General features: G+C 39.1%; 1 protein-coding gene across 1 annotated transcript in view; it reads right to left on the bottom strand.

The window, feature by feature from the left end:
• Positions 1–19123, bottom strand: part of RNF217 (ring finger protein 217) — a 62410-nt gene continuing 43287 nt past the window's right edge. The window contains exons 5-6 of the mRNA XM_053284568.1: positions 9057–9128; positions 1–6756 (exon numbers count right to left, since the gene is read on the bottom strand). Coding sequence (XP_053140543.1) covers positions 6677–6756; positions 9057–9128 — 152 coding nt within the window. The 3' untranslated portion in view covers positions 1–6676. The remainder of the gene's footprint in view (positions 6757–9056; positions 9129–19123) is intronic.

Here is a 19123-nt window from a genome sequence, read left to right as displayed (position 1 = left end):
GAAGAGCAGGAATACTTTTATTCTGACTTTAACCACAGAAAGTATACCATTTGATCTTCACTTTGCATAAATCAGTCTACCATCCCTGTTCAGAAGTCATTTCTATTGCCTTAATGAGGATGTATGATCAGATGCATTCTGTGTACAGCTCAGAAGCACAATAGTTCTAAATTTAATTTTAATATGCCCCGATGTTTTTAAAAATAATAATAATAATAAAAGCTTGCTTTCTCAAACAATCAGGGGCTTCAAGTACAAGTTAGTTTAGACACCTTTACAGAAATTAAAAACTGAGATTATGAGGACATATAAAAATTGGCATTACATTACATCATTTTAGTAAAGATGGCACACAAAACAAAACACAAGTTCACCTCTTGAAACTTATGGATATGACTCCAAACATGGTGAACATCAAGATTTCTCGTAAACATTAAGTATTCTACACTTTGTGAAACTATAACCATGAGCCAAAGATCCCACTGTCACATACAAGAATGCATATCAAGGTCTCTGCTGCCAAAAAAAAAAAAAAAAGGTTCACAATGGCAGCTTTGGCAGAGCTGATTATCAGTTGGTGGGAGTCATCAGATCTCGTGGTTCTGAATGATTACCTGTAGGCTGTGCACATGTAGAGCAGAATGTAGAGCTTTGTCCCATTAAATAGAATTTTTTTAAATTCTACATATGTGGCTATGGGGCCATGTTCAGAAGGGCTAGGCATACATGGAAGTCCTCTTTCAGGCAAGAAGGACAATTTGGGTATACTCTGGCATACATTTTAATAAACTAAGACTTGTATAGAATTATTTTGCATGAAAGATCACTCAGTAATGCTGTTCTCATGAGCAGTCTCAACAATGCTAGGGCAGGCCAGCCGGGGTTAGGCTGCTCATGTGCAGCGCCAGGATCCACGCAGATCTTGGTGCTGCCCGCCTAATCCCACTTTGAAGCCCAGCCTTTAGCTGAGGTTAAGGGTGCAAGTGCACCCTGAATCCTGGTGCTGGGGTCGTGTGCATGCGCTTGGGCTGCTTGCAGCCTGAGTGCACAAAGAGATGGGCACCTAGAGTGCTCATCTCATGGAAGTATCCCCCAATGCACTGCACTCATTGCACAGTACATTGAGGGATATCTGGAAGCTGGTGAAATGAGTCCCGGCCTCTAATGGTCCAAGCTGCACGGAGTAGAGCAGATAGTCTGAGCATAAAGTAGAGTGGTGGGAGACTCAACAACAGATTGTCTTGGGGGGCGGGGAGGCAGGTGAAACCAGCGGGGATTGTGTGTATGGCCTCAATATTTCACTGAACTATGACACAAATCCACACAGCAGCACTCCCTATTTTGGTAACAAGAATGGTTAGAGAGAGAGAGAGAGAGAGAGAATGTGTGTGTGTGATATTGGTTGAAATGTAATTGATCAGGCTTTCCCCCACCCACTCCAGAAACACATTAAATGTATATTCCCTAGAATTCATAGCATGCCTTGGCAAGGATTTTATCATAACTCAATGTGAAACATCACCATTACAGTGATTACAATCTCAGAATTAAAGCTACCTCTGCATTTTGGGGATGGGGGGAGAAGAATTGTGTTTCAGCACGAACTCTCCTGGGAAATCTTAAATACTAAGAATCCAGATGTAAGGGCTGCAGTGATATGTTTTCAAAAGCTAGTTTACTGAAAATTTAGATTGCTGGGGGCAATCTACTGAAGGTTCTAGAAGGAGTTACAATAGTTTTATAAATCAGATTGAAAGAGAGTAGTTTCTACATTAACACCAAGTAATAACTGTTGTACTGTGATCTACTTGCAATGCAAATAGAATTATTTGTATTTGACAATATCTTAATACACTGAAGCATAAAAAGAATGTGTGTGGCAATCAGTACTAGTGTTCCCTCTAAAAGAGATTCCCAGATGATGTTAACTACAACTCCCAGAATCCCCAGCTGCAATGGATTTTGCTTGGGGTTCTGGGAGTTGTAGTCAACAACAGCTGAGAACCCCTGTTAGAGGGAACACTGATCAGTACCATAAAATACAATGGGCAGCATTCAGACTAAATTAGTTTTAACTAAGTCCCATTGAAAATTAATGACTAACCTTTCTAGGTCTGCATGCTGCCCTGTAGAAATGCTCAGTTATGGACTAAATTGCTCAACCTTCTCAGCTTTGCAATGTTAAAGTAAAAGAGGGCAATGGTAGTTAGGGGTGTGCACAAGCCATTTGATTGCGAACTGGTCCACCACAAACTGGGCCAGTTCAAAGGTTCAATTGTGAACCACACCAGCCTCCAGGAAAGATGGGCTGGTCCACGATTGAACTGAACCGATCCTGGTCTGTGGTGGACCGGTTTGAACCACTTCGAGGAACTATACTTGTAAAGGGAAATCGGGTGAGGATTCTCATTTAGAAGCAAAGGGGAATCCTGGCTTTAAAAGGCTTCTAAAGGGGGGGGCACCTTTAAAAGTAGTTGTAAGGTGCTTATCGGTCTGGCGCTCCCCCCAGCAGCCCGCCCATGTGGTGGTGGAGCAGTTTCTGAAATTACCTGGCCTGCGCAGAGGCTATTTATGTGACCTCCATGCATGCATGGAGGCCATGTCGGTTCAAGGACTGCATAATTGCCATGCTGCTGGAGAAAGAGACAGACTGGTAAGCACCTTACAACTACTTTTAAAGATGACCTCTCGCTGTCATTGTCCCCCGTCACGGAGTCTTTTAAAGCCAAGTTTCCCCTTTGCTTGCAAAGGGGATTCCTCAACACAATCCCCTTTATAAGCATAGCCCCTTGAACTGCCAAATTGGTTTGATTGAATGGACCAGACAGTCATTTGATTGAACCAGTTCACAGACCACCAGTTCAGTTCGAATTCAAACCAAACTGCTAAAATCGGTCCATGCACCCACCTAACAGGAATAGTGTTCTCTCAAAGAGAGATTTTAGAACCATCTCAATGTATATTTTAAGTCTGTTTCATTTGGATAAGTGGTCAGGGGCATAGGAACATTTTGCATTGCATTGCATCACAACTTAGTACAATTTAAAGCAACAGATAAGCAGAACAAAATCTAATACAAGCTGTGTAAGGCAAAAATCAGAGCATGGCTTGTAACATTCAATAATCTGTTCAGAAAAATACATTTTTGAATACTTTTTTTCTGACTCTCAGTACACAGTTAACCAGCTGTCATTTATGGCTGCTCAATGAATGTGCTCATTGATTATTCTTAAAATTAGATTTAGCAATACAGGATAGTATTGACTTACAATAGGGGCCAGCAAAACCAGGAATCTAATGCATCTCTTGCTTTTGTACGAGACCAATTTTTGGAAAGGGTCAGTTAATACAAAATTGAATATAAAATCTGCTTACAGAAATTACAAATACAATTATCTAAATATGTGAACTTAAATGCATTGAAGCAAGGTTAGCCAGAGGTTTTGACTGATATGCACTCAATACTAGTCTTAAAATGGCATGCTTTGTGTTAGTAAAACATTTCCACATTTCAGCAGATGACAGTTGCATCTAACCCTTTACAGTCCCCTTATGTATAAACACAGATACTGTATACCTATTCATGCCTTTCACTTATCCTAATATATAAATACTTCCTAGACTCAAGATGTTCCACAGCAATAAAACAAAATATTATGTGCCTATACATAATCCAGCAAGGATGATCCCCTTGCAGAAATAAGGTTCCATGCACAGATTACTCTTCTGGATGTGGTCCCATATGCACACATTGCACAGAGACAAAGACCTACATCTAGTATCTAGGGATATCATGTGGTGATTCCAGATCTTGCACACATAATTGAGAGACTGTTGGCTGCGCCAGTTCTGGTAGATCAAATAAAATCTGGTGGTTCATGTTGGAAGGAGGATGTTGGGCAAGAATCAATCCTTGCCCAACAGGTGACAGTCACTGTTGGGATTTGACTCTCTGGCCATCTGTCAAGACAAGGAGCTTCCTGTACAAAACTTGCTTCCGCACATGAAGTCATCAATATGATGTCCGAGGGTTACCAAGTGTAAGAATTTTTCAAATGTGTAGAAGAGAACAAAAATAAATATGGAACAGTATGGGAAAAGCTCAAGTAGTTCATCAGTGATTCTTAAATCAAACAGATGCCTTGACATTGCTTTAATGCACCCTGCACCACATTTCATGATAACTTATATGCTTGAATGTTATCTAAATATTAGAAATTTTTCCCTCACAAATGTATTTGACATTTTAATGAAAGACCAAGATCCCTGAGTAAACCAAAGACAACAAACAAGTTTGGCCTGAGAAACACATAATTATCTGGGGCTAGGTCAAAGTATACAATCATTATAAAGATTTGTTTAAGGCAGCAGTTGACATTGAGACACAATACAGTAAAGGAGCAATGTGTTAAGTAAACTAAAACATTTGTAACAGCATAGAATTGTATCCAATGAAAATTAGTCCTAATTTAGCACCACTGAAACCAATGGGACAAAATCATGACTTAGTCCTACTAATTTCAATGGGACTTAGTTGTGACTAACAGTCTTTGGCTACAACCCACAGTGCACATAAATTTTTAACAGAAACAACTTCACTTTCAATTGTGATTAAATTCTAATTAGTCTTTCTAGTAAGCTGGAATTTCATCATTTATGAAGTGCAGTCTAATTTTAGAAGCTGAAAAGATGATAAGTTTTAGTATTGTTGGGTTTTTGACACAAGCTGACATAATAAAACAAAATAGGCAGAGGACACATTGCCACACAAGTTAAATCGTCTACTAATTTCAATGGAGGCTTTTTGGTTCCAAAGATCAAACTATAAGATGCACTGGGAACTGTTCTACATCGATCTGACTGCTTTTGTAATGAATGCTGAGAATAGTTTAAAGTACAATGTATGCCAAATAACCATATGTTAAACTTATGGTGGCTACAAGCATTAAAACAGATTGAACATAGAACTTGCAAATACTCATTGCTTCTTTCATTAATACTTTCTTATTTCCCCCCGCAAATTTTCAGCATGTAAGTGAAAAGATCATTGTGTCATGCATTGTTCTGAATTTCTTAGTGTGCTTAATGCACTCTTTTGCTATACAGATATAACACAACAGCAAAATGTTTTTTAAATTCCCACTTATTTCTCCTTATTCTTAAATCAAGTAGCTCCATGCATCTTACATATATATAAAAAAAGATCAAGAACAATATATAAGTAAGACCTTTGGGTATCTGTTTCTGCATTCAAACATGAAGTACTCGGTTTTATGGAACAGAATAATTATTTTAAAACCCTAGGGTTTTACAAATGACATTTCAATAAAACTGCTCAAATTGCAATGTATATGGGCCAATTAAGCTATTCAGGCTAGTAGCAATGGGCCAGGGTCTCAAAAGCACATTTGTCCAATACCATACAACTGATGCCACACATGAGTTCACCAACAATCCATACTCTCAACACTTTTGGGAATGGCAAAGACTATTGCTATCAGGTGACTTGCAACACAAGTAATTCATATGATGGCTCTCAAGGCCTGAGCCTGCTCCTATCAGGAAAAATTTTTTACCAAATGACCTTGTGTCTGAACTGGCCTAACATTAATAAGCCTGCTCACTTTTAGCCAAGTACGGCTGCAGTTATGGGGAATAGGGCTGTTCTGGATTGTCTCAAGACAAATTGCTGTTTTCCCAACTGAACAGTCTTAAATCTTCTGAAATATACTCCAAGACACATATGATTTTCTGCATTTGCCATGATTTTGGCTAGATCCTTATTTACTAGAGTATATTTTAATGTGATCATTTTACTGGTCTGCAATGTATATGGCCAGCAGTACCATAAGGTGTTTATGTCAAATTCCAGAGACCATAAAATACAAACTTTAAGCTCTTTCTCTAATTCAATGTATTTGAAAGTTAAATGGACTGAACATTATTAGGCATTCTAAGCAGCTCACACAATTCAAACACATTGAAGTGGTATCATACTCTCCCACAGATCTAAGATAACCCCTTGAAAAATTGAAAAAGACACTATTCTAACCATTTCCCACCATGTTCCCTTTAAGGTATTGAGAGTTTAACAAACTGTAGCTACTACCAAACATGTGATCAAACACCCTACTTATGGGCAAGTTGCATATATAATATAGTCAGCTACTGAATTCAGCATGTGACAGTATGCCGGTCATGTTAGACAGAACACTGTTTAAACTAATTGAATGTATTGAGCCAACCTCTATAACAAAACAAGCTCTCTTCACTCAAACTGCATGTAAGTATTTCTCCTGAGAAACCTAGAATTACATTAACAAAGAAAAAAGTCAAATACTCCTTTCATGGGCCAACAGTAGATGTGCAGTTACAATGCAAATTTAGGCTGTTCAAGAAAGTGACTAGGCTATCCATAAATCAGGAGTTGATCTAAACCCTTGAAAATCATTTAAAAAAAAAATTAAAAAGAAGTTGAGACGCCTCAACAGAGGCACCAGAGCAGACAAGTATTCTGGCCTGTCTTTTGTAGTGTACTGTGCAGAGGGCTGGGGCAGATGCCCCCCAATACTCTGCCAGAACTGCGGCTTCAAGATAGTAACCAGTACAGGATTGCTGTGTTGAACAGGTTTTGTATAAGCCTTGCAGGACCAGATCCATTCAAACATACAATGGTTCATTCGTACCAGGGCATTTCTGTTCGTGGCCTTTTCCTCTTCTTTTTACAAAGGCAATAGATGGGGAAAACAAATAAACCTGCCAAAAAGAAGGGGAAATGTAGAATATTAAGCATATTTAATAAACCATACACAAGTTTTAAGTGCAGAGAAACAAAAGCACCTTCTTTCCCATGATCCAAGTCAACCAGATACAAATTCTATAATAGACAGACATTAGAGAGATACTAATGTCTCTCTATTATAATGTTATAATAAGTATTGCAATTGCTAGATGTGTTTTGGAATTGCCATTCATTGGACATTAGACCAACAGTGGCTGCCATGCTGAGGAAAATTATTCAAAATCGTCCCACTGACATTAAAAACTAGTCAAAATTACAACTTTGAGTAATTTTCCTCATCATGTTGGCCAGTGTTATTTTGAAGAAGTTTAAGATTTTTAATTGTTTTACTTCATTGTAACTTTAATCAAATCTGTTATTCAGAACAAGATGTGAAACAATTCAGTTCCAAAATAAGAATATTTTCAAAAGAGAGTGTTTTGAGAAGAAGAAAATTAGTCTAGGATGTTGAAACTTCCCTGCTTTCTAGGTTTTATTGCAATGAAACTCTAAACATTATGAATGCTATGGTTTAAGAGCCTTAACACATACCAGGCTTTGGTCTGTTTTAAGCAATTAACAGCCATTTGACACAAAAGACATCTGGATGGAAACAACATTGGGTACTTAAGTTTGAGGTGAAGATGCACACTAATTTGAGGAATCTGAATATGCTCCTGGAGTTGAACAGTGTGCAAGTTCAACTTATGATGCCCAGAGACGTAAGTCTGGGTGGGGTATAAATTTGATAGATAGATAGATAGATAGATAGATAGATAGATAGATAGATAGATGTTAGAACATTTGAAGGCTTCCAATGTGCAAAGTTGTAGCCATCTGCCCAGACTTGGTTAAATACACAGAAACATTAATCATGTATACAGTTTGACAATTTTATATGATTATAGATTTTTCTGACACATGCATTATATAAGAATATAATGAATTAGTCAGAAATTGATTGATTGATTTAGTGCCGTCAAGTCGGTGTCGACTCTTAGCAACCACATAGATAGATTCTCTCCAGGAAGATCTGTCTTCAATTTGGCCTTTAAGGTCTCTCAGTGGTACATTCATTGCTGTCATAATTGAGTCCATCCACCATGCTGCTGGTTGTCCTCTTCTTCTCCTTCCTTCAACTTTCCCCAGCATTATAGACTTGTCAAGGGAGCTGGCTCTTTGCATAATGTGTCCAAAGTATGATAGTTTGAGCCTGGTCATCTGTGCCTTGAGTGAAAATTCTGGATTGAGTTTTTCTATGCTCCGTTTGTTTTCCTGGCTGTCCATGGTATCCTCAAAAGTCTTCTCCAGCACCAAAGTTCAAAAGCGTCAATGCTTTTTCTATCTTGCTTCTTCAAAGTCCAGCTTTTGCATCCATAGAGTGTCACGGGGAAAACCATGGTCTGAGCTATTCTAATCTTTGTAGGTGTAGACATGTCACGGCATTTAAATATCCTTTCCAAGCCCTGCATTGCAGCCCTACCAAGTCAGAAATAGCCCCTGTTAACTGAGCAAAGAGACACTTTTTCAAGTGGTGATTCTCTTATATTTAGCAGGGGGAAAGCAACTGGCCCTATCCAACCCCAGCATAGCATCCCTCCAGTGGCTGTTGCTGGTATCTGCCTTATGTTTCTTTTTAGATTGTGAGCCCTTTGGGGACAGGGGACCATCTTATTTATTTATTATTTATTTTTCTGTGTAAACCGCTGTGTGGAGTTTGGTTGAAGAGCAGTATATAAGTATCCATAGTAGTAGAGAAATACTCCAGTCTTTTTCAGTAAAAATGCTATCACTTAGCTTTCCTATTTCTTGGAAATTGTATGTCTTATTAATTTTATAGCCCACAAAATTATGTTTTCTGTAGGGATGTGCTCAAAATGTGATTTTGCACCTGAATCGCAGGGACATCCCTTTAAAACCGAGGGCTTACACAGCCCCTTTACCACAGAGGAGAGCAGGTCCATACCGGCTCCTCCATTTGCCACCACTTCCATAATGGCAGTGCTCCCCCCACAGTTATGACCATGCGCCGGCGGGGTGTTTCCCAGTTGCCCCTGCATGTAGCCGGCACGCACATGCAAAATCATGTTTCAAGCTTGATACCAAGAAACACATCCCTAGTTTCTTGGTGTCAAGACTTTTAACTAAATGCCCAAACTAAATATTTCTGACATATTACTTGTTTTTGGAAGAAGATCTCTGGTGATAGCTTCTTTGAATTATATAATTCAAAATATAGTACATACATAATTGAAACAATACATTTCAATTTTACCTATTATAACAGCTATGGCTCCTATTACCAGTCCCAAAACGAGTATCAATGGTGCAATGATCAACTTTCCACCTGGGAAAAAGAAAGAAATATGCTACATGAGATTAATTATAACAGTCTTAGACAGTATGTTGTCCACTTAGATGAGTATAGTTGATTTATGTGAAAAACTTTCAATTGTAGACGTTTCATAAATTCAAATTTTGCCCAGCCTACTGTTAGGCAGGACTCAGTCAAGGCTCTGCCGTACATGCCAAATAGCACAATTTGACTTTATTTTAGCAGCACAGGGCAAAAGACCAAATAGCTATCAGAGATGTTCTCAGATTCAACATTTTAGAAATACTTACTGTTACAGGGCAGAGGCCCAAAAGCCTTTTCAGAAAATACAGGATCATTCCTGAGTAGTTTGCAGTATTTTTAATTGTGATAGCATGTTCAGTTCTCAAACAAGAAACAAGCTGCCAAGGTGGAGAAAGCATTGGGCACATTTTGAGAAAAAAATAGTGTGTCCTAAAGTGGAATAGTTACTATGACCCAGTACAAACAACTAGGGATATATAAAACATTTCGACACAAAATGGGTCATTTCGAGCTTGAAACAAAACACCCTTTAAATAAAGGGCCTGTTTCAAGTTCGGAACAAAAAACTTGGTTTGGATTAAAAATGTTTTGACATTTTGAGCACTATTTTGGAGGCCTGTTTTTCCCTTCCTGAATGGTTTTCTGGCACTGGCTTGTGATCCTAGGTGGGGTTTGGGAAAAGGTTTTAAATTTGTTTAAAATCGCCCTTGCCTATTTTTTGTGGGTTGGGTGGTAGGTAGTACCCATCATGCCCTACCACACAAGCCACTTTGGTGTTCCTAGGAGATACCCATGGGGAACAATGGGATGTTTCAGGTTTCCTCATTGTTTCCTATGGCCAAAACACTCAAAATGTTTCAAGTTTTGTTTTGTAGAAATAACTGGGTCGACTGCTGTTTTGACAAAACTTTTCAGTCGTCTGCATTTTGTTTTGAATCTCCTTCATTTACATCCCTACAAACAATGCTGCCAATGGCTAAGGGACCAGGCCTGCACTTAGCCTTTTCCTAGTTTACAAGTCACTCGCAACCCTAAGGAAAGCTAATTTCAAATTAGTAAGCAAGTTTCTTATAATCACAGGTCATAACACATAACAACAGAAAACATTACAGCTAATACATCATGCTTAAATAAAAACAGATTAAGACATAAGACAGTAAAAACACATAACAACTGGCTAAACAACATGCATGAAAATGAAAATAAATATAATCCTAAATACATGAGAAGCCAATTAACTGGGGGTCCAGCATCCACGGTTTTCTGTATCTGTGGTCAAGTAATAGACACCCGATCTCAGTATAAGCGGGGGGAGGTCATTTCTGGCCAACATTTTGTCTTCGGGAGAGATTAGCAGCCATTTTATGCCTCATTTCCCAAAAGACAAACACCATGCAAAACCCCACAATTTTTGGGTGATTCCTTAACTCTTGGGGGGCACTGCTGTACTCCTGGAGACTCACAGAGCATGGTAGGCCACTCCCCCACCCATATTTTAGGGCCATTTTACCCATTTTCCAGACATTTTAATGATCTCTGGGAACCTAGCCCATGCCACAATTACTCAGTATTCATGGTTTCCGTATCCACAGTAGTAGAGGAGAACAGAACCCCTGCAAATACTGAAGTTCTCTTGTACCTAACTGTAGTTACAACTCTGATGGGTACAACTCAAATAAGAGAGTTAGTCCTAGAACTTTTAACCAGATGTGTAGCAGGGCTAGCAGATAAAGTTATCTTCCTGAGTTTAAAATACCATAATGTAAAAATGGCCACTTGATAACTAACATAAGGAAACACATCAGCCAGCAAGTAATTAACACATTCTGTTTCAGAACCCGTGAATTTATCAATGATCTGACCAGTGTTTTATCTCTTATTTTTCCATAGGCTGTAATGTTTAATGTCCTCCACTTGCCCCAAGGGCAAAGGCATTGTTCCATGGAAACTTTGTGAAATCTACCCTCAAGATATCAAGAGGGCATGGTTTGAAAACATAAACTGGTAAATGCCTTCCTTAGTGGTGAAATTGATTAGGTACTGCAAAGTGGATCTGTCTTTCTTGAAGTGAAGATACCATAGGGAGAACTTTCAGTGTTGGCCAACATCTCAGCTGGCATCCTGCTTGAGGAGCCAAGCACGGATTTTTCCCCTACCCTAGGACTTAAGTTCCTCTAGTGAAGGCAGAGAATACATTTGCAGAATATGGGATAGTATATCTGCCCACTGATTCCCCTCTTGGTAGTGCCAATAGCATATTATGATTTAATTTATGGTTAATGTTAATTTATGGTTTGTGCTACACCATAGTTAATGCTGACAATGAAAAGGAAGAAGAAGGAATTGGCAACAGCACAGCTGCCTCACAAATGCTGGACTGCAGAGGAAGTTGTCAGTTGGAATTAAACTTCACATAAAGGTTACCTGAGAACTGGGAACTGGTTCCAAAAGATAGGTAAGCTAAAAAACAGGAGCCCAGAAGAAAGGAGGGTGGAGAGTACTACACTACTATGAACATTTATCTACTACTCTTCAACAAAAATTCTCAAAGATTCTCAAAAATTCTCAAAAAATTCTCAAATTCTCCAGAGTACAAATGGTAGGCTGCACCGCCCCAAGCAGCTTGTCCACATCATCAGGCATCACAGACTGAAACTGATCCAATCTAATACTGCAAGAGAGATTGCTGGACACCACCTTAATAGACTCTGCAGAAACAGTGGAGTCCAAGTCGGCCCGAATACAGGAGATTTTGTCCACAAAGAATCCATTAAAAACATCACAGCAGAACAAAGTCCCCAGGGATTGGTTTGAATTGGAAGGAGCCTGAATCAAACTCCTCACAACCTAGGACAGCTCTGCTGGACATGAACCCGCAGAAGCAATGCGCGCAGCCAGAATTGTTTTTTTGCTGCACACACTTCCTCTGCATAAACCTTCAAATGGGCTCTATGCTGTGTCCTGTCACATTCAAGCCGAGTTCTCCTCCACTTGCGCTCCAGTCGCCTACCTTGCTGCTTCAGACCCCATAACTCCTCTGTATACTAAGGGGCCACTTTTAAAGCAGATCGGAAGGGACACTTAGGAGTGATCTAAGGAGCGATTTATGGTGTTGGATAAAGTCATGAGCCTAAAAATGGAGGTGGTTGCTTTAAAGATCAAATTAAGGCAAAGTCTTAGGACAATTCATTTGTATTACAAAAGGTTAATTAACAGAACAATTAAGGAACATGGATGTTTTTTGTGATTACTTACTACAGCTACTTTGAGCCTACTTTGCATTTAACTGACCTTTCATACCCAGATAATGAGAATATATTCCAATCATATTGGTACTGTAACAAATTGCACTCCTTTCAAATACATTATGTAAGATACCTTTTCCATTAAAAACACATTTTTTGCCTGTGTCAAGGCTTCTATACGTAGGACCCATGGCATTCAGTGCCCAAACTAGATACAGCAGCAGCAGTTCTGAGTGTTTAAACACAAAAACACCACAATCATATAGAAAGGAACAGGGGTATGGGTGTGGGTGTGTCCTGATCTTGAACCCTACCTTTTGCTTATTTGACTTGACCATGCAGTTACTCTCCAAATGTTTTTCTGTCAACCAGATTCATTTTTACTCTCAGAAAACCAGCTGAAGAAACATGAAAGGGGATGTGCAAACAGGTTGGCCATTCGATAAGTTCGAACATGTGCGCCCGGTACTTCCGGCCGATGAGGGCAATGGGGCGGCAGGGAGATTTGCTGCCACCCTGAAGGTTTTTGGAAATGAACGATGCTGGTGGGGGAAATGTGGTGGGAGGGGTAAGTGCCAAGCCTGCCACTTCCAGACTGCCTGGACACGGTTCCGTGCACAACCCTACCCTAGCATAGAATTAGCCTTTTTCACAGTTGCCACACACTGAGTCAACACTTTCAATGAGCTGTCCACCATGACCACAAGCTCTGTCTCCTGGTCAGTCACTGACAGCTGAGACCACATCAGTGTATATAGGAACATAGGAAGCTGCCATATACTGAGTCAGACCATTGGTCTATCTAGCTTAGTATTGTCCTCACAGACTGGCAGCGGCTTCTCCACGTTGCAGTGGAGGAATCTCTCTCTGCCCTATCTTGGAGAAGCCAGGGAGGGAATCTGAAACCTTCTGCTCTTCCCAGAGAGGCTCTATTCCCTTAGGAGAATATGTCACAGTGCTCACACTTCTAGTCTCCCATTCATATGCAACCAAGGCAGACCAAAGGAAGTCCAAAGACACTTTGAGAAAACCGTACTACAACATGACCCAAACCTAGCTACTTTTCAACATCAAGATGATACTGCTTGCATTTCCCACAAATATAGTAGAAAATAGTGCGCGTGTCTCAGATATACATACAATTTAAATTGCGTACCATTTTCAAATACTTTGATCGTCAGTACTTTCAGCTCTGGATATGTAACTGTGTAAATACTACTACAATGATGACAAATACATGTAGATATTGCAAAACTGGTCAGAGGATTAAACCTAAAGAAAATGAATACTTTTCAATCCTACACATGCAAACACACACATATCCTACAATGAGATGCATGACCACATGCTGGGTTTTTTTACAGTCACGCGAAACCCTTTAGTAATAAAAGCAATAGTTTTAAAAATAAGTTATATGTTATAAAAATAAGTTATATTCACCCCTGCTAACTTGGCAAAGAGACACCTTTTAACGTGGTAATTCTCTTTATTTAGTAGGCGGAGAGTAACTGGCCCTCTCCACCCCCAGCACAGTACCTCCAGTGACTGTTGCTGGTGTCATGTTTCTTTTAGATTGTGAGCCCTTTGGGGACAGGGATCTATCTTATTTATTTGTTATTTCTCTTTCAAAAATGGTTCAGGGTGGTATAGAAATTGAACAAATAATAAATAAATAATAAATAATAATAATATGTCCTCTAGTGAGGCACTACCTTGGTGTGGTTGTGGGGCTTGCGTGCTCTGAGGAAGGTGAGAGCTTTGCCAGAGGTCCAACCATACTGGACAGGTCTAACCAGAGGAGCCAGAGGAAGAGTGCCTCTCCCATCAACAATATGGTGAGACGTAACTTTAATAAATCTATACCAGATTGGTCATCGCCTGGGTCAACAAGGACCGCGCCAGGTGCTGGAGTCCCTGGACATCTGGTGGCAAGTGGGCTACAGGACTCAGGATCTTCAGTTGAGCAACCAGGGCTGGAGACTGCAAGGTTACTGGAAAAAACATCGCCTAACCAGAAAAAATATATGAAAAATGCCAACAAGGAAATAATGATCAGCTATCACAAGTCTAGTCCAAATAGAGGAGGTTATTTAAAAAGAATGTACCAAATTTGGAAAGAGAAGCATCCAGAAACAGAAATAACAGAACAAAGGCTAGCAGACCAGAGAAGATTCATAATAAGAAATAAAGTATTCACAGGAGTTGAGCTGAAAGATCTGCAAAGAGCAACACAGGCTCAAGATATGGAAGAAGAATTACCACCAACTGAAGAAGTTGCTAGGCGCAGGTGGAGGAGGTGTTGGAAATAGAGGATGCCACTGTTGCTGAACTGTACCAAAATCAAAACCAGGCAACCTCCCCTTTGCCTTCACCTCAAAACCCCAAATGCTGTTTAACAGAAAAGCAAAAAGAACTAAAGCAAAAAATAACTGAGCACATGAACCAAACAACCCCCAGGGTTCAACTTCCAGCTCTAAAAACAGTTGCCAAAAAACAACTTGCTCAGGCATTAAAAGATGTCAATGCTGCACTTGCAGAAATAACAACCAATAATTTGCAAGAAACAAACCAACTAATGTACAGTGCAGCAACAACAACAACACAAGAGCTTGGATATAAGATCAGTGGACCTGTCAAAAAAGAAAGTAGTACATCACCTAAATGGAAGATTAGATTAGAAAATAAAATCGCCAGGCTTAGATCAGATGCTAGTAAACTGAAAGATATGAAAGAAAAGAAGCTGAAGACTGAAAACACCAAACAGTATCTGATCCAAAAATACCACCTCGATTCAAGGAAAATTAGAGAAGTCCCGGAAATAATAAAGCAGCAAATAAGAGCAGTGTCAAAGAAGATTAGCAGATACGAAGCCAGAATTACACAACACAGGCAGAATCTCCAATTCCAATCAAATCAGAGACGTTTCTACCAAAGCATAGAAGGAGAAACTACAAGAAACATAGAAACACCAAATAAAGAAGAAACAGTGCAGTTTGGGGGGAAATTATGGGACAACCCAATAGACTATAATAAAAAAGTAGGCTGGGTGAAAGAGGTTGAAAAATGTAACCAACAAATGCAAGAACAAATAACAACACCAGAATTAATAAGAGAAAGAGCAAAGAAAATTAAAAATTGGATTGCACCAGGTGACGATGAACTGCATGGCTTTTGGCTTAGACACCTAACAAGCCTTCATAAACAACTATCAAAACACTTCAATCACATTTTGCAAGGAGGTGATACTGAACAATGGCTAACAACTGGGAAAACTCATCTCATCATGAAAGACCCAGCAAAAGGTGCGGTTCCAAGTAATTATAGACCAATAACCTGCCTGCCAACCATGTTCAAATTATTAACTGGAATAATAGCAGATGAAGTAATGCAACATTTATTAACTAACAAACAGCTTCCAGTTGAACAGAAAGGAAACTGCTCAAACACCAGAGTCACAAAAGACCAGCTGCTGATTGACAAAATGATTTTAGAAAATTGCAAGAGAAGAAAAACAAATCTAAGTGTTGCATGGATTGACTACAAGAAAGCCTTCGACTCATTGCCTCACACATGGATACTAAATTTTTTAGAAACAACTGGTGTCAGCAAAAACATTCAGATATTTATTTTAAAAAAGCAATGAGCACGTGGAGTACACAGTTAACAATCAATGGTGAGACATTTGGACAGGTTAGCATTAGAAGAGACATTTTCCAAGGGGACTCACTATCCCCTCTGTTGTTTGTAATCGCCATGACTCCACTTTCACAAATACTAAACAAAACAGGCCTTGGATACCAAACATCTAAAACATCAAGTAAAACAAACCATCTGCTGTACATCGATGATCTGAAGTTGTATGGAAAGTCCCAGTCAGAAATCGAATCACTGCTAAACACTGTCCGTATATTCAGTAGCGATATAGCAATGGAGTTTGGACTAGACAAGTGTGCTGCATTAATAATGAACAGAGGAAAAATAAGAAAAACAGAAGGAACAGAACTGCCCAATGGAAGCAACATCAAGAACCTGGAAGAGAAAGAACATTACAAACAATTGGGCATTCTTCAGGCTGATAACATTGCACACACTGAAGTTAAAAGAAAAATTGGTAGTGAATACATCGGGAGAGTTAGAAAAATCCTCAAGTCCAAACTCAATGGCGGGAACACCATACAAGCCATAAACACCTGGGCTATACCTGTTATATCTTTCTGCAGGAATAATAGACTGCAGGAATAATAGACTGGACCACTGGCAGAGCTAGAGACGCTAGATCGTAAGACCAGGAAAATCATGACCATCAATCATGCTCTACACCCCCGCAGTGATGTAGATAGGCTATACCTCCCTCACAGCTCTGGTGGAAGAGGAATGCTACAAGTCCATCAAACAGTAGAGGAGGAGAAAAGAGGCCTTGAAGAATATATCAAGGACAGTGAAGAAGATGTACTTAAAATTGTCAGTAATGAGAAACTATTCAACACCAATGAAACAAAGCAGGCCTACAAGAAAGAATAAGTCAAGAACCGAGCAGAAAAATGGAAAAGTAAGCCACTGCATGGTCAATATTTGCACCATATAAGTGGAAAATCAGACATCACCAAGACCTGGCAATGGCTTAAGAATGGCAACTTGAAGAAAGAAACTGAGGGTTTAATACTGGCTGCACAAGAACAGGCATTAAGAACAAATGCCATAAGAGCAAAAGTCGAAAAATCCACAACAAACAGCAAGTGCCGCCCTTGTAAAGAAGCAGATGAAACAGTGGACCACCTAATCAGCTGTTGTAAAAAGATTGCACAGACTGACTACAAACAAAGGCATGACAAGATAGCAGCAATGATACACTGGAACATCTGCAAAAAATACAAGCTGCCTGTAGCCAAAGATTGGTGGGACCATAAAATTGAAAAAGTTGTCAAAAATGAAGATGCAAAAATATTATGGGACTTCTGACTACAAACAGACAAACATCTGCCACACAATACACCAGATATAACTGCAGTCGAGAAGAAAGAAAAACAAGTCAAAATAATCGACATAGCAATACCAGGGGATAGCAGAATAAAAGAAATAGAAAAAATCACCAAATACAAAGATCTACAAATTGAACTTGAAAGGCTGTGGCAGAAGAAGACCAAAATAATCCCAGTGGTAATTGGTGCCCTAGGTGCAATTCCAAAACAACTTGAAGAGCACCTCAACACCATAGGGGCCACAGAAATCACCATCAGCCAATTACAAAAAGCAGCTTTACTGGGAACAGCCTATATTCTGCGATGATATCTATAACAACAGCAACAATATTGATAATAAAATTCAGCCATCCCAGGTCCTTGGGAAGGACTCGATGTCTGGATAAAACAAACCAGTCAATAACACCTGTCTGACTGTGTAAATAAATAATAATATGTAAAGAAAAAACCCTACAGTTTGAAAGAACTATGTTTCATGGCTTTTTTTGTCTCTGTATGCAGTACAATTAGTAATGCAGCATGTGATCTATTATTTAATTCACTTAATTGGATTCAGATGCTGCATCTACAATTTAATGCATTTAAAAGAGCTAAGTTTCATCTGTTTTCAAGCAATCAGAGGGATCTGCAATTCTTCCTAAAACATGCCCAAGTTTTGAAGAACCCATTGATCTACAAAAGCACGCTAACTTCCAGGGTTTTTAAATTGTTGTAAGTGTTCAGCCTGGTCCTTCAGGGTTTTAAAACTGTTTTAAATGTTTCAATTGTTTATTGGTTTTATTTCTCTTAATCGTTTTGTTTTTAACTGTTAATTGATTGTTTCTATTTTAATGTAAATTGCCCTGAGCCATTTTTGGAAGAGTGGTATATAAATCAAATAAATAATAAATAAATAATAAATAAATAAACTACAGAGTTTTATACTGCTCTTTGTCTGATGACTTCCAGCAACTCTGGCCATAAGACAGCACAGTTCTCCAGATAAAGGTCTCCAGGTAAAGTCGGAGAATGACCATATGGTGGAAAGAGGATTTCACTTTTGATAACCTGCCACCAAATCCCCTCCATTTCAGCAATTTACGAAAAAGGAGCAGTGTTCTACTGAAGAATAGTAGCCCTCATTGACTAGAAAAGTCAATACATCCATTATATTCTTTTAACCAAGTTAACAATTCCAAAAGCTTCTGTTAAGTCAGTCCAGTAAAATGCAAATATAGATATCACTGCTGATGCTGCAAGCACTGTTTGCTACAGTAATCCAAACCCCCACATATTTTGACTTGGGCCCAAATAGGCAATCCCCCATTCCCTAAGGAGGTTTCCACGATTTATATCAGCAGCAGGATAAATATTATACTTTTAATCTTTGTTCTTCATAATAAAGCACCTACAGTAAAAGGAAGCGTTGGCAGACATCCAGACTAGTGCTGCACTAGTGCAAACTATTTTAAGAGTATTGTGCTAGCTAGCTAGCTTCACTAAGTTGGGAGCTTGAGTTCCACCTAGTGTTGCACCAGTGACACAGGGTACACTTGTACAACATGTGGTGAGCCTTCTGCTGTGAAACTTCTTATAGTAAGATCTATATAGGTTATATGTCTTACTATAAAAGTAAGACATGTACAGGATAGTAAGTCTATATATCTTTGTTTCTTTCATTTATATCCCGCTCTCTCTGAAAGATTCACAGCAGCTTATGGCATTCTTTAGAAATAATTCTGTCCCCAAAAGGCTCACAAGCTTTATAATCAGACAAAAG

This window comes from Hemicordylus capensis, chromosome 1 (genome assembly GCF_027244095.1).
Source record: "Hemicordylus capensis ecotype Gifberg chromosome 1, rHemCap1.1.pri, whole genome shotgun sequence".
In the NCBI taxonomy this organism is placed as follows: domain Eukaryota; kingdom Metazoa; phylum Chordata; class Lepidosauria; order Squamata; family Cordylidae; genus Hemicordylus; species Hemicordylus capensis.
Note: the sequence above shows the minus strand (reverse complement) of the source record. Positions and strands in the feature narration are given on the sequence as shown.